The 16624-nt window shown below is 45.6% G+C and overlaps 1 protein-coding gene across 1 annotated transcript; it reads right to left on the reverse strand.

The window, feature by feature from the left end:
• Positions 1 to 8738: 8738 nt before the first annotated feature.
• Positions 8739 to 10945, reverse strand: LOC125523378 (aquaporin NIP1-1). The gene is made up of 4 exons (XM_048688422.1): positions 10649 to 10945; positions 9877 to 10296; positions 9731 to 9792; positions 8739 to 9174 (listed from the first exon to the last, which is right to left on the reverse strand). The coding sequence occupies exons 1-4, from the start codon at positions 10775 to 10777 to the stop codon at positions 8949 to 8951; spliced, it is 837 nt and encodes a 278-aa protein (XP_048544379.1). The 5' UTR covers positions 10778 to 10945; the 3' UTR covers positions 8739 to 8948.
• Positions 10946 to 16624: the final 5679 nt, after the last annotated feature.

Below are 16624 nucleotides of genomic sequence, written 5' to 3' on the forward strand. Positions count from 1 at the left end.
TTAAAAGAAGGCCTTAATACCCCTTAGTTTCCATTAGGACCCGCTGCCACGGGAGGGTAGGACAAAAGATGCCATGCAAGTTCTTTTCCATAAGCACGTATGACTATATTCGGAATACATGCCTACATTACATTGATGAATTGGAGCTAGTTCTGTGTCACCCTAGGTTATGACTGTTACATGATGAACCACATCCGGCATAATTCTCTATCACCGATCGATTGCCTACGAGCTCTCAATATATTGTTCTTCGCTTATTTACTTTTCCGTTGCTATTGCTATCATCATTACAAAATACCAAAAACATTACTTTTGCTACCGTTACTTTTGCTATTGTTACCACTACTATCATATTACTTTGCTACTAAATACTTTGCTGCAGATATTAAGTTTCCAGGTGTGGTTGAATTAACAACTTAGCTGCTAATACTTGAGAATATTCTTTGGCTCCCCTTGTGTCGAATCAATAAATTTGGGTTGAATACTCTACCCTCGAAAACTATTGCGATCCCCTATACTTGTGGGTTATCATCGTCGCGGTTCTCAGGACGAGCTCAGGGTGATGCAACGGCCGACGATGAGAGGCGACAGCGGGCGCTGTGGCAACAGCGAAGCTCGAGAGGCAGAGAGGTGGCGAGAAGATGGAAAGAAGAAGAAAGGGGAAAGACCAGCCAAGCCTATTTATAAGGGGATAAGTGAACAGACAGGCGCGAAAATTGAGGAAGACCAAAATAATGATTATCTAGCTAAACCGACGCCTCAATTCTTGGAAGACATTAAAAGATAAAGATCCGTTGAAGATGACGTCATAGCAGGCTTTCATGTTTTCAGAAGATGACGTCATGGCGGGGTACAGAGTTTTTACAGAGAGAGGAAGATGGATTTCGTCTAAGTATTGAAGATTGACAAAGAACAAAGTTCAAGTCAACCTGGGCCTAATGTTGGGGATATAGCTACCAGGTATGACCCGCCCAGGAGGGGTCGGGTCAACCCCAATGGCGGGTTATGAGAAGAAGCCGAGTAAACGTTCAAGGTGATAGTTTATTAAGACTTGTAGAAGGCCTAAGCCCAGAGGCGGATTAAGGCCCAATATTGTAAACCGCCATATGTAAAGAAAGACTTGTAAAGAAAGGCATGTAAAAGAAGTCACCGAGCCGGATACGTTTTATGAGCCGGCCGGGACTCTGTAGGCCGCCAGGCATCAACCCGTGTATATAAGGGGACGACTCGACGGCGGCTTAGGACAAGAAACAGCAGATCGATAGCCAAGCTAGCGGATTCGCTCCTTGTTCATCGAAACCTAGCAATACAACAACAACTGGACTAGGCCTTACCTTCACCATAAGGGGCCGAACCAGTATAAACCTCTCGTGTCCGTTGTCCCGATTAACCCCTTTAAGCTTCCTAGTTGCGATGGCCCTACGACTAAGTCCTTTCGCTAGGACATCTGCCGTGACAATTCCACGACAGAAGGTCTGTCGCAAGAGGGGTAATCTTTACACATCCCATGTACTGAATAAGAAAGGGATAAAGAGTCGGCTTACAATCGCCACTTCACACAATACATAAATAATCCATACATCATCCAAGGTACAAACAAAGGTCTGACTATGGAACCAAAATAAAGAAAGACAACCCCAAATGCTAGATCCCCGATCGTCGCAACTGGGCTCCTCTACTGATCATCCGGAAATGAAACATAGTAACGGCCCGAATCCTCGTCGAACTCCCACTTGAGTTCGGTAGCGTCCCCTGCACTGGCATCATCGGCACCTGCATCTGTTTGGAAGTATCTGTGAGTCACAAGGACTCAGCAATCTCACACCCGCGAGATCAAGAGTATTTAAGCTTAAGGGTAGGAAAGGGTAGTGAGGTGGAGCTGCAGCAAAGCACTAAGCATATATGGTGGCTAACTTATGCAAAGGAGAGCGAGAAGAGAAGCAACACACGGTCGAGAAGCTGATAATGATCAAGAAGTGATCCTGAAGCTACTTACGCTCAAGCATAACACAAGGCCGTGTTCTCTTCCCGGACTCCGCCGAAAAGAGACCATCACGGCTACACACGCGGTTGATTCATTTTAATTAAGTTAAGTGTCAAGTTCTCTACAACCGGATATTAACAAATTCCCATCTGCCACATAACCGCGAGCACGGCTCTCGAAAGTTTATACCCTGCAGGGGTGTCCCAACTTAGCCCATCACAAGCTCTCACGGTCAACGAAGGATATTCCTTCTCCCAGGAAGACCTGATCAGTCTCGGAATCCCGGTTACAAGACATTTCGACAATGGTAAAACAAGACCAGCAAAGCCGCTCGATGTGCCGACAAATCCCGATAGGAGTCGCACGTATCTCGTTCTCAGGGCACACCAGATAGGTCAAGCTACGGGTAAAACCAACCCTCAAGTTGCCCCGAGGTGGCCCCGCAGGTTGCCCATTTTGGACCAACACTCAGAGGAACACTGGCCCAGGGGGTTTAAACTAAAAATGACCCTTGAATTTGCAGAACCCAAGGGAAAGGTATATGGTGGTAGGTAGGCAAATGGTAAAACCAAGGTTGGGCCTTGTTGGAGGAGTTTTATTCAAGGCGAACTGTCAAGGGGTTCCCATAACACCCAACCACGTAAGGAGCGCAAAATCAAGGAACATAACACTGGTATGACGGAAACTAGGGCGGCAAGAGTGGAACAAAACACCAGGCATAAGACCGAGCCTTCCACCCTTTACCAAGTATATAGATACATTGAAGTAAATAAGAGATAATAATTATATCCCAACAATATCCATGTTCCAACATGGAACAAACTTCATCTTCACCTGCAACTAGGAACGCTATAAGAGGGGCTGAGCAAAGCGATGACATAGCAAAACAACGGTTTGCAAGGAAAGGTGGGTTAGAGGCTTGACATGGCAATATGGGAGGCATGATATAGCAAGTGGTAGGTAGCGCGACATAGCAAAAGAGCGAACAACTAGCAAGCAAAGATAGAAGTGATTTCGAGGGTATGGTCATCTTGCCTGCAAAGTTCTCAGAGTTGTCGAAAGCTTGATCCTCTTAAGCATACTCAACAAGTTCCTCGATCACGTACTCATCTCCCGGCTCTACCCAAAGCAAGAACACAGGCAAAAGGACCAACAATCAATCACGGTGAAATGCACAAGCAACATGATGCAATACATGACATGATATGCAAGACATGATATGCAAAGCAAATGCGTGATCTGGAAGGGAAATAATGATCAAGGCATCAACTTGGCAAACCAAGTGTGCCTCTGGAAAGATGAGATGATTTCGGTCGAAATCGATATAAAGATCACCGGAAACAGATGCACGGTTTGCAAATGGCAAGCATCACAAGAATGACGCAAAACTGCGATTAACAGCACGATGCCATCTAGAATGCAACAAGAAACTAAGCTACTGCACTCCAACATAACAACAAAGTATATGGCAGTGATGTACACAAGATGCTTGACAAAACATGAACACTAAGCTACAGCTAAATCACACAAGAGCAGGTTCAAACAAGCATGGCAAAAGTGCAAAAGATATCAGCATCACAAACTTAGAGAAATTACTAACATGTCAAAATCAACATCAGGAAGCAATGTTTAGAGCAAGCAAATAACATGCTACAGGAACATATGATAGCAAACCAAGGCACGGATGAATCTACTAAATGCATAGAACAAAAGTCCCTTACTGATCATGAGCCAAAAAGGCACAGAAGATACGATGGCACCCATGTAAACATAGCAAGTTTTATTAACAGTTTCAGACTTAGCAGAAAAACAGAGCATGGCATAAACAGAATTATGAAAGCAACTTTGCGAGCTGAAACCACTCATCACAAAGCCTTGCATGACAAAACAAGCATACCAACAGCAACAAGACATGCTCATGAAGCTAACCATGGCAAGAGAAAGTTCATAGCATGCATGGATCATTAGCAACAACCATGGCAAAATTGATTAACATGTAAACATTCTGCCGGGAACATTTTATAGCAAAAGTAGAGCAAGAACAAGACATGCTAGGGCACTTCATAATTTCAAACAGGGGCATGGATGGATAGAGCATAACCATATGTTCAAAACATCCTTACTGAAGTATCTCAAAACAAGCATGGATATCACTGTAGCATCATGTTTACATGGCATCAAAATAACAGCAGGAAAAGGACTTAGCAAAATCCAAATCCTAAGTCCCTGAAAACAGCAATATCACGAAGCCTAGTTTGCATGCTTGTGCTAGTCACCACAAAGATCAAAAAAACACAAGACAAGCACCCCTGTAAAGATGGCATGACATAATTCAAAACACATGTAGAGCTCATGCCCATATGAAGCACACATCAAATGTGACAAAATGACAAATCACCATAAATTGATAAGTAACAGCAGGAAACATTTTATAGCACTCTTGCATCAATGATTAGGGCATCAAGATGAACACAAACAAGCATGCCTCAGTGGAATGAAATGAAGAGCATCTCACAATGAACATTTTGATATATCATATGCATGAAACGGAGCTACGGTCGTGGAGATATAAGGCGATGAACAGGGGCATAAAAAGTAACAGGGAAAAAAGACTTAGGCGAAATATACCCTCAGAGATCTAGGGTTGACCGTGGCACGGAAAACGAGGTTCACCGGGGTTCGTCGCCGCGGTGGCCGGAGCTCGTCGGGATCTTGCCGGAGAACGCGGGGAGGCAGATCCGGCGAGGGGGCGCTCGGATCCGGCCGGAGGAGGCGGCGTGGGGACAACACGGAAGCCGAGGCGGCGGGGCGGCGGTCGAACGGCGTGGGAGGTGGCGGGCGGTGGACGGACGGCGGCCGGAGGCGAAGAGGACGGTGGCGGTGCTTGGCGCTCTCGGGCGCGGTTGCCTGCGGGCGGCGGCGGCAGCGAAACGGGCCCCGCGGGCCAGGCACGGGCCTCGCGGGCCGGCTGGAGGCGCGGAGCGGTGGGCGCTGATGTGGCAGGCGGCGGTTGGCTACAGGCGGCGGTGGGATCTCGTCCGGCGCCGCGCGGACATGTCCGTGGCGGCGGGGAGACTAGCTAGGGTTTCGGGACCCGAATTTTGGACGGGGGTGCACATATTTATAGCTAGGTGGAGGTAGGAGTGTCCAAATGGAGTGTAGTTTTCGCCCACACGATCATGATCCGACAACGGAGGACATGGAAGTGGTTTAGATGGGTTATTGGGCCGTTTTGGAGGGGTGTTGGGCTGCAACACACAAGAGACCTTCGCGGTTACCCGATTAACCGTTGGAGTATCAAACGGACCCCAAATGGAACGAAATTCGACAGGCGGTCTACCGGTGGTGTACCAAGGCCACTTGAAAAATCTCGGCCCATTCCGAGAACATTTAACACCCGCTCACGAAAAGAGACAAGAGGGGTGCGCCAGTGCACGTAGGAGTATCGGATTGCAAAACGGACAACGAGGAAAATGCTCGAAAGCATGAGACGAACACGTATGCAAATGCGATGCACATGATGACATGATATGAAATGCATGACATGAACAAAATGCAAAACAAAGACAAAAACCCAACCACGAAGGGAATCTCATAACTTAAAGCCAAGAAAGGCAAGAGTCGGAATTACAAATATGGCAAGTTACATCCGGGGTGTTACACTCCCTCACCACAAGTGGTAGGAAAAATAAAATTTGTATCATTGTACTATTCAACGATGAATTGGAAATTAAAGGAGATCAAGACTTGGTCAAACATATTGCTGATTTCTATAAAGAATTGTTTGGACCTCCCGATGTAACTTCTACCAGGTCTGATGGCCTGGAACGCAATCAGTTATCTGGTGAGGATAGAGGTTTACTTACTAGGGAATTTAGTTTGTAGATTAAGGGGGTCGTGTTTGGCATGAAACACAATAAATTTGATGGGATTGATGGTTTTCCCATTTAATTCTATCAGAAATTCTCGAAAGATATAAAATATGAGTTAAAAGAATATTTTGATGCTTTTCATTAAGGTGAGTTGGATGTAGAGAGATTGAATGATGGAGTGATTTCTCTCATTATGAAGGTGCGGGATGCTGATGTTATTTAGATTTAGACCTATCTGCCTGCTTAATGTGAGTTATAAAATACTGACCAATATATTAGTAGAGCTAGGACTTATTATTGATGGTCTGATTGCTAATACTCAAACTGCTTTTATAAAGGATAGATTTATCATGGAAAGGGTGGTCCTCTTGCATGAGACTTTTCATGAAATTCAATCTAAGAATAAGTTTGGTGTTCTTTTGAAGATTGATTTCTAGAAGGCTTATGAAAAGGTGAAATGGCCATTATGGTGTCAGATGATGGAGGCAAAATGGTTTGGTTATTTGTGGTGTGCCTGGATTATGAAGCTGGTTAGGGGAGGAAGGGTTGCAGTCAAGGTGAATGATCATATTGGCCCTTACTTCCCAACTTTCAAAGGAGTTAGATAGGAGGATCCTCTATCCCCCTATCTTTTCAATATAATTGTTGATGGGATAGCATTGATGATAAAGAAGGCCCAATAGCAGGGTTTGCTTTCTGGTCTTCTGCCTAATTTGGTAGATGGGGGATTGCCTCTGCTTCAGTATGCCGATGATACAATCTTCTTGTTGGAGTTTAATCTTGTAAATGCCAGAAATCTCAGGTTTATTTTCATGCTTCTGAACAAGTTGTTGGTTTGAAGATCAATTTTCACAAGAGTAAATCTTTTTGGCTTGGGGAGGCTTTTGAGAGAGAAGCTAATTACTGTGAAATTTTTACTTGCAAAGCTTAGAAGCTATTTATGAAATACCTTAGGATGCCCGTGGATGCAAAAAAGCTTAGTAATGCACAATGGGATCTAGTGGATAAGAAAGTGTGCAAAAAATGGTTGGCTAGAAAGGTGATCTCCTGTCAGTTGGTAACATAGTGATTTTGGTGAATTCCTGCTTGAGCGGGATTCCTTTGTTTATTATTTCCTTCTCGGAAGAACCTAGAGGAGTGCTCAAGCTTGGATACCAGTAGGGCTAGGATGGTTTGGCACGAAGCCGGTGATAAGAAAAATATCACCTCATAAATTAATCTACTGTTTGCATGCCCAAGAGTTGTGGTGGTCTTGGTGTTTTGGATCTAGATGTCAAGAATCAGTGTTTATTGATCAAATGACTTTGGAAACTAGGGAACACTAATGGTTTGTGGCAAGAGGTGTTGACAAAGAGCTAAAACCCTTTTATGGGAAGATAGATGGCTTGGGGACAAATTCTTAGCCGAATTTTCCCAGGCTTTGTAATCTGACCTTTACTAAATTGGCTACTGTCCATTTTGTGAAGAATAATAGTTTTTATGCTTTGAAATTTAGGAGAATGTTGCATGATGATACTGCCGTTCAGTGGGAAGGTTTGGAAAGTTCGGTAAATGAGAAGGTTATGAGTAATTGTCAAGATAAAATGGTTTGTCCTTTGTATTGCAAGAACAAGTTTGTTGTCAGGCAGCTATACTTACATATGTAAGCTGGCAGACTGGTTGGATACAGATCTATCTGGAAATTAAAAAAATCCACATAAGATCAAGGTGTTTCTTTCGCTAATGCTTAGAAATAGCATTATAATCAAAGATAACCCCTTGAAGAGGGGTTGGACAGGAAATGAGCAATGTCGTTTCTTTGGCTCTAAAGAAAGTATTGAGCAGTTATTTTTTTAATGTGCTCTAGTCAAATTGGTCTGGCAAGTGGTGATTTGTCCTTTTGATATTCCAAAAGGCCCAGCTAAGCTCAATGATATGGTGGGACATTGGGTCAAAACTTTTCCCAAAGATCAAAGAAAGCTTGTGTGGTGTGGAGGGGTCGCCATTTGCTGGACCATTTGGAAGACTAGGAACCATGCATGTTTTGAAAGAGAATTTCCCGATGATCCCACTGTTGTGGTATATAACGTGTACTATTATCTAAATGCTTGGAGTATCTTGCAGAAAAGCCAAGACAGAGAAATAATTAAGCAAGAGGTGGCTCTAATCAAGAAGGTGCTTGAACAAATCTATGCCAAAAGCCATAGATGGAATCCTATGAGTAGAAGAATTGGAGTAGGATGACATCTTATGTTTTTTGTCTGTTGGGACATTTTGGCGCCCCCTTGTGCTGATTTTGTGTGATCATGTCTTTCTTCTTTCATTTTGGTGTAAGGTTTGCTGGGCTTAGTCCCTGTCGTTCCTAGAACACCGGACATCTTTCTTTTGTGCTTGAAAAAAATTGTTGCGGTTCCTCCAATGGAAATCAACGAGGAGGCTCATTGTTTCAATTTTGTTTTCGAAGAATTGCCATGTTGCAAATGAGAATTTGTCACGCATGTCTTCAGGAGCTTGCCATGTTGCATCAAAAGAACTGCCATACTTCACATAGAAATTGCATGACGCTAATATAGGGGGGGGGGGGGGGGGGGGGGGGGGGGGGGGGGGGGGGGGGGAGTTTCCTCACCAAGGTTGTTCCCTCAGGTAGCGTCAAATGAGCGAACGATTGTGTCATGTGCAGATGTTTCCTCCCAATGGTCTTTCCAGCAAATGCGCTGAGATTCCTATCGAATGCGCCACAAGGCGTTCACGCAAAAACGGCTTAGAACTAACGTAAGTTCTATAGCATTTGGAAGAAAGAAAAGTGCATTCATTCACCCGCTAAAACAACAACCGCACGGAATTAATTAAGCTACTACCATTAATCCCATGCACGGATGTCTCCATCGCCACCCACCCCCTTGACAAACACTCGCGCCACAGGCGAATTCCACCACATCACATGGTTCCAAAACACAACTTTTTCCACATATACATACTCTCGCAGGTTCAGTTAGGCCAAGACCACTAGAGGAGTAGAGTAGCCCACTCGATACGCCACGGATACATGGCCACGATGACGACGATTACATAGCCTTGTAGTAGTAATACAACGTTGCTAGTGATAAGGAAAATCAGACGGAGACGGAGTTCATCCTGCTCATGCTCCTGAGGAAGGAGGTGCTCTTGGTGAGCTCGCGCAGGGGCTTGTTGGTGAAGCGGATGAGGTTGTACGCCCACGCCCCGGCCACGGCTCCGGCCACCGGCCCCACCACGTACACCCAGATCGACCTGTACTCACTCCCGATCAGCGCCGGCCCCACCGTCCTCGCCGGGTTCATCGACGCCCCCGACACCGGCCTGCCAAAACAATTCAACAAGAAGCTCACAAACATTTTCTTCTAGAGTACCTAAGCTTCAAACATGCATGCATGCAGGGTCAGTACGTGTATTTATGTTCACATTCATGGCTCCAGTGCGCTGGTCTAGCCCACACCAACCGTGGCAGGGCCAGCGGACAGCCATCAACACCGCCCACGACTCGCTCACATGACCCTCTTTTATGGCTCCATCAAAACGCTCTCAAAGGACAGCCGCATCTACTACCCAATTTCCTTTCTTTTTGACTGATGAAACACGATACACTAGTGTTTTCAGTTGCCACTATCTTTTTGACTGAAACACGACACAAGGATTTTCAGTTACTGGTATCCTTTTTTACTGAAACACGATAACGTAAGTCCAACGTCCCAATGCAAATATTCTTGTTCTGCTGACTATGAAAATTCTACATGGACTTATGCGGCTGTAATATAGTATGTGCTCGTAATGATGGGGCGTGCAAATGTGTGTATGTATGAGCGTCTGCATCTGTGTTAAAAAACAACAACGAAGGTAAGTATAATTATGTACGTACCCAGCTATCAGCACATTAAGCAGGATGGTTGCACCCACGGCCAGCCCTGCCAGCTCCCCGATCTGCAAGCAACGGTTTTCTCAACTCGTTAGCGAATTATACGCGAGTTTTGTTGTTAATTCGGCGACCGAGATAGATCTGCTTACGGCTCTGTTGTCGGTGGAGACGCCGGAGATGACGAACATGAGGTAAAAGGTGATGATGAACTCGAGGACGAGCGACTGCACGTCGGACCCGGTGGGGAGCGTGCCGGGGAAGTGCTCGTGGCGCCCGCCGAACATGAGCCTCAGCGTGCCGCTGGCCAGCGTGGCCCCGAGCATCTGCGCCAGCACGTACGCCGGCACCTGCCTCCACGGGAAGCGGCGCACGGTGGCGAACGCGAAGGTGACGGCCGGGTTGAAGTGCGCGCCGGAGATGTGGCCGACGGAGTACACCATCACCATCACGGTGAGGCCCCACACGATGGCCACGCCGGGGAACGTGATCTGCCCCTTGCTCTTGTTGATGGTCACCGCGCCGCACCCCGCGAAGATCAGGAAGTAGGTCCCGAAAATCTCGGCGATGATCTGCACGTACGTACAATGAATCAATAATCCACACGCAATTAACTTTCACGCAACAACATTTTCCTCCCTATCTATTCTACATCATGGATCTCCTAGCAGTCACTGTTCATGGCGGCATGCGACATGCCTTTTGGTGGGTGGATAATGGCTTGGTGTGACAACAAATTCCTCTACGGCCATTTTTGCACCCCCGGGCCTTACTCCCAGCCAGGGCATTATCCCTCAATTACCAGAAGTTTGTGCGGGCATGCAAAGATAACCGTCTAAAGATCGAAGAGAGATCTGCATGCCATTACAGGGAGAGATGCGGATTCATGAACCCTAGAAGCGATCTTAAGGGCGCAGGGCTCACCTTCTGGACGAAGGGGAGAGAGATGGCGAGGCCGCAGCCCTGGTCATAGTCGTCCTTCCTCCCTTCCTCCATGGCGCGCGGCTCCTGAGATCCTCCATTCGTCTGGGAGTTATCGCCTCCTCCTGCCATTCCCCCTCCTCGAGCGCCCAGATGTGCGGCGGAAACACAGGAGTAGACCCGAGAGAAGTAAGGAAAGTGATGAGTAGTGACAGATGTGCACAGGGCAAGCAAGGGCTGGGATGAGATGATGACCCGGGCGCCTATTTATCGGCACCCCTATCCCTTTCCATGCCGTTTGGATTGACCGGGCCAACCTCTGCTTTGGTTAGTTGGTTGGTGCAATGTTACAGACTTACAGTGCGATGATATTCTCTCTTCCAGAAGGTGTAGTATGCTTGACGCATTTCACACGACACGGGTGAAAAAATGGTGAGAGATGAGAAGAAGAGCGCATCTCCATTGGCTGCGTGTTCACAAGAGTGCACACGGCCAGTACGTGCATTTATGTCCACATTGATGGCGGTGCGCTGGTCTACACCAACCCCAACCGTGGCAGCGAACACTCATCAACACCGCCGAGGACTCGCTCATCACATGACCGGCCCTCTTTTATGGCTGCGTGAAAACGCTCCCGGGCCTAGCGAAAAGGACGGCCACGTCCAAGGATCTCGTTTCGTTTCTTTTTGACTGACGGCCCAATGCAAATGATTACGTACCCAACGATTAGCACATTAAGCACTGAGGGAAACAGTATGCCCACCAGGGCTCAAAGTCTTGGTGATCGCATTTATTCTAAATTTATTTCAGGATTTTTGACGATGCGCGTTTAGTGAGAAGAGACATGTCTGTCACCTACAATGACTTCGTAAAACTCTCAAGATAAAGTCTCTCGGAGGTGCTCATATGCGTAGGGTGTGTGTGCGCGCGTTCACAGGGATGAGTGTATGCGCGTATATATGAGCGCTTGCATCTATATTGTGTTAAAAAACACATTAAGCACTGTCAACTCCCTTATCTGCAAGCCATAATTATTTTGTAAACTATGCGGACATTGATTTTACATTGTATAGATATTTTTAAAATTTCACAGAAATTTTGGAAACATGAGAATATTTCTTCAAAATGTCATGTACATTTTATTCATTAGAAATAAACATTTCTTTGTCGTAAGCCAACATTTTTTTACACTGCATAAAAAAATGGCACGAACATTTGTTTTACAATACGGGAATATTTCTGTTAAATGTCAAGTATATTTCCTAATGGTACAAAACATTTGTTATAGATTGCAAAAATATTTTTAAATGGTGTACATATTTTATTAAAAAATTCATACACTTTGATGAAACGCAAGAACATTTTTCCATAGTCAAGAACATTCCTTTTGAAATTATCAACATCTTTCAAAAAATTGCTAATTTTTTATACTATGTCAATTTTATTTCAAATTCATAATTTAAATTTATTAAGTAAATTTAAGTTTTGGAAATATACGCATTCAAAATATACATAAACGTAGAAAATAGGGAAAATAAAATATCGTCTGCATGACATCAGCGTGACGCCCCATGCCATACTAGGCCGGCGCACTACCGGTGCCCTGTAGGAGGGGCATTACCCGAGGCAGCTGTTCATTTCGCAACAAGCGACACACTGCCGCACGGGGGGGCATTAGGCGGGGGAGGAGGGCCGATCACTATTTGGCGCTTAAGTTTTTTTTTTTTGGAGCGCTTAAGTGCACGCTCAACATACAGATGGGCCGGTCCATAAAGACTGAAGACGGTGGTTATTCTGGCTTTGGGAACCTTCTGGGAGGTTCCCTCAATTTTTTTCCGTCCGGTTTTTCTATGTTTTTTCTTCTATTTGTTTCAGTTGGTTTTTATTCAGTTTTATCCATTTTTTGTATTTCCTTTTATTTGTTTCTTATCTTTCATTTTTCTTATATATATATATACTTATTTATTTACTTTTCTTGTTTTTATTTTGTCTTTTTTATTTTAACGAACATTTTTTATAGGCATGAATTTTTTAAATCGATGATTTTTTCAAATACAGAAAAGATGGATGCATGATTTATTTAATAATCCATGAGCTTTTTGAAAAAAGAAAAAACACTTGAACCCATCATTTTTTTTCCAAATTCGCGAACTTATTTTAAAGTCAGGGGATATTTTTTCAAAAGCATGAGCTTTTTAAAATTCACGAACAACTTTAGAACTCATAAATGTTTGTTTTCATTTCACTGAACCTTTTTAAATCCCAAAAAATATATTGAAACCCGAAACATTTTTTTCAAATCCATGAACATTGTCCAAATTCACGAACTGTTTTGAATCATGATTTTTTTAGTTTGAGATTTTTTTACAAAAATCTTGATTATGTTTTCTATTCATGAACTTTTCAAAAATGAATATTTTATTAATTATAAAACTTCGTAAATATATTTAAAATTGATGGTTGTTTCTTGAACAACTTGTTGCTGGTTTTCTAAAGGAGTGGAAATAAAGAGGCCATTGGTTCCCTCGTTCGACGAAAGTATGTGAACGCTGGAAGAGCTTTGCTTGCGCGTACAACAAGTGTCAATGTGAGGATCGATGCAAGATAAAGAATAAGCGCTAAACTAGGCACACCCATGGAGCTGCAATGCGATTTGCCACCATAAGCGCCGACAAGGAGCTCTCAAGAGCCCCCCCCCCCCCCCCCCCCGCCCACCCCTCTTTTGTTTCCGCCTCTGCACCCTAGAGAAGAGAACAACAATAAGGACTTCTAGAAACTCCAAAGCCCATGAAAGTCATCCGAATTTAGACGGAATCACCTAAACAGAGTGGATCTGTGAAGACCCGCCAGAAAAACAAAACCCCACGGCCTCTGCCGTCGACAATACATCAATGGAATATGGATAGGGCGAGAAGGACATTATTCCTAACCCTAAGAAGCACCACCACTACATTGTCCCTAACCAAACACGAAAACACTCTAAAGAACATCCGAGATAAATTTGCCACGCCGTTGTACGCCAAGTTTGGATCTGAGGTCAAACCTGTAGTCGTCCAGGGTCATGCGCCAACCTCATCATCTTCGGTGTGCCCAGGGTCAGCCCTGACGTATGGCCAGTGGGGCGACGGCCTAGGGCCCGGGCCGGGAGGGGGCCCATTATCTGGTACACATGTATAGTAATAGTATTCAGTGGCGTGTCCAAGGGGTGTGCCAAGTGTGCCATGGCACGCCGAGATTTTTGGAAAAAAAATCCACCATGTAAAAATTAGATGATTTCTAGGACCATGCAATAGACCTCATTTTTTTTAAAATGTGCACACCTTCTGTTTTATTTCTAGGTCCGCCACTAAATAGTCCAGCAAAAAACTTAGGGAAAAATTAAGAGACAAAATAAATGAGACGGCCCAATTGTCTTGCCAGATGGCTAGTGAAGCGAAGTAGCGAGGCATCCCAAGAGGCAAAATCCTATTTGGCGCTGCAGGCGTCCGTTATTGTGTATTTTGCAAAAGGATGCCTGCAGCGCCCCAAGCTGGGCCGGCCCATTTCTATCTTTTTTGCTCTTCCTGTTCCCAGGAACGTAAAAAAGGTGCTGGAGCCAGAGCTCAAACCTGTGACTTCCTTGTTGCGAAGGCTAACCCCATACCACCACGCAATCACCACATATTTGGAATGTAATTTCGCTTTCGACTATATAGCAGTTTGGTTCTTTTTTTTTCTTATCTATAGTTTTAATGCGTGTTTTTCTTAAATTCGGGAAAAAAAATCTCTAAATTGATGACTTTTTAAAAACGAGATGATTTACTTTATAATTTGATGATTTTTTTTCAAATTTGATGAACTTATTTTCAAATTTCTGAACTTTTTTCATAATCGATGAACCTTTTTTCAAATTCGTGAACTTTTTTTCACCATCAACGAACGTTTAACGTGTTTACAAATTCGAATCAAATTCAGTGAACTTTTTTCAGATTCGATGAATTTTTTTTGCAAATCCAATGCAATATTTTTAATTGCATGAACTTTTCTTCAAATTTGAGGATTTTTTTTAAAATTCGGTGAACTGTTTTCAGTTTGGATGAACTTTTTCACAATCGCTGAACTTTTTTTAATTGCATGAACATTTATTCGAATTCAATGATTTGTTTTTTCAAATTCAGTGAACTATTTTTCAATTTGGATGAACGTTTTTATAATTTGATGAACTTTTTTTCAAATTTGTGAACTTATTTTTTTCGCGAATACGCTTTGTAGCGTATCTTTGCATTGATAGAGAGAGAAAAGGAATACAACAGGCCGACGCCACGTACACGTAGGCAAGAAGGCGTGTCCGTGGCGTTCAAGTGAGCATAGAGTGATGGGGTTGCTCAGCCCCTCATACAAGATCAGGTTACAGGAATGAAAGCACTAAGCCCTTTGGCTCCAGCAATGGCCCAGGAGCGTGCGTCATCTTGAATAGTGTTTACCACGGTCGGAGTAGACGGGGCGATCTTGTCGAAGATAACCGCATTCCGATGGCGCCAAAGCGTCCAGGCCACAAGGCCAGCCAAGGTAGTGAGGCCGTGGCGAGTGGTAGCAGGTAACCTGAGGAGGACCACGGAGAGCCAATCGAAGAAGCCGGAAGATCCATCGGGCGGGAGGGTGGAGGGGGAGCACCAGCTGAGGATCTCGTGCCAGACAGACCGAGCAAAAACGCATCCCACCAAGATATGATGCAAAGTCTCTGGCTCCTGGAGGCAGAAGACGCATGTCGGCTCGTGCTGTAGACCACGCCGAGCAAGCCGGTCGGCAGTCCAGCAGCGGTTCAAGGAGGCTAGGTATATGAAAAACTTCACCGAAAGGGGGGCGCCAGACTTCCAAATCAGTCGCCAGTGCTCGGGTGTTGTGGAGCCGTTGAATAGAGCAGCATAGCAGGAGGCTGCCGAGTACACGCCGTTCTCGGTCCATTTCCAACGAAGGGTATTAGGCTGGGACGAGAGAACCACGTGTTGAACCTTGCGCCAAATGTCGACGTACTCAAGGGTGGCCGCAGGACCAAGCGATCCCTGGATGTCAGAGATCCACGCGCGATCAATAAGCGCCGTGGCAACCATGCGGGTGCGCCGCCTCCTGGGCGGGACAAGGGCCACCAGGGCGGGAGCAAGGGTCGAGATGGAGTTGCCCTCAAGCCATGGATCGGTCCAGAAGCGACAAGAAGCCCCATTACCCACGATCCAAGAAGTGGACGCACGGAAAAATTGGGCGACCTCGGCATCATGGGGAAGCTGGAGGTGAGATCAAGGGCGACTGTGATCCATGGCCTGCAGCCAGAGCCACCGGACACGGAGAGAAATACCAGTGCGGTGCAAGTCCCGAATGCCAAGCCCTCCAAGCTCGATGGGACGGCAAACTCGCGCCCAGCTGACAAGACAAGAACCCGCTCGCGCGTCTTTGCGTCCATGCCAAAGGAAATCCCGGATGATTCTGTTGACCTTCTTGAGGATTGGAGGAGAGAGAGCCATGGAGAGTAAGATGTGCACGGGCATGGCAGATAACACATGCCGGACCAAGGCCAAGCGCTCACCGCGCGTAAGGAGAGCGGCCTTCCAAGTAGCCAACTTGCGGAGGAGCTTGTCAACTAGGGGCATCAGGTGGGAGGGCGGGACTTCCCGGAGAGAAAGGGGCAGGCCCAAGTATGTCACCGGAAAGGAGGAAACCGGGAAGGAAAGCGTTGCCCCAGCGGACTGGGCGACGTCGGGGGGGGCACTGGATGGGCACAACTAAGCACTTGGAGAAGTTCGTGCGTAAGCCGGAGACGTCGCCAAAGAACTCCAGGAGCTTACTGACTGTGGACAGCTCGAAGATGTCGGGGTGGCAGAAGACCACAACGTCGTCCGTGAACAAAGACACACTAGATGCGGCATGGCGCTGAGTAAGCCTCCTGATGGCGCCGGACGCAACAACATGTTGGAGAAGCGAGTTGAGAGCATCTATGACCAGCAC

This window comes from Triticum urartu, chromosome 7 (assembly GCF_003073215.2).
Source record: "Triticum urartu cultivar G1812 chromosome 7, Tu2.1, whole genome shotgun sequence".
NCBI lineage: Eukaryota > Viridiplantae > Streptophyta > Magnoliopsida > Poales > Poaceae > Triticum > Triticum urartu.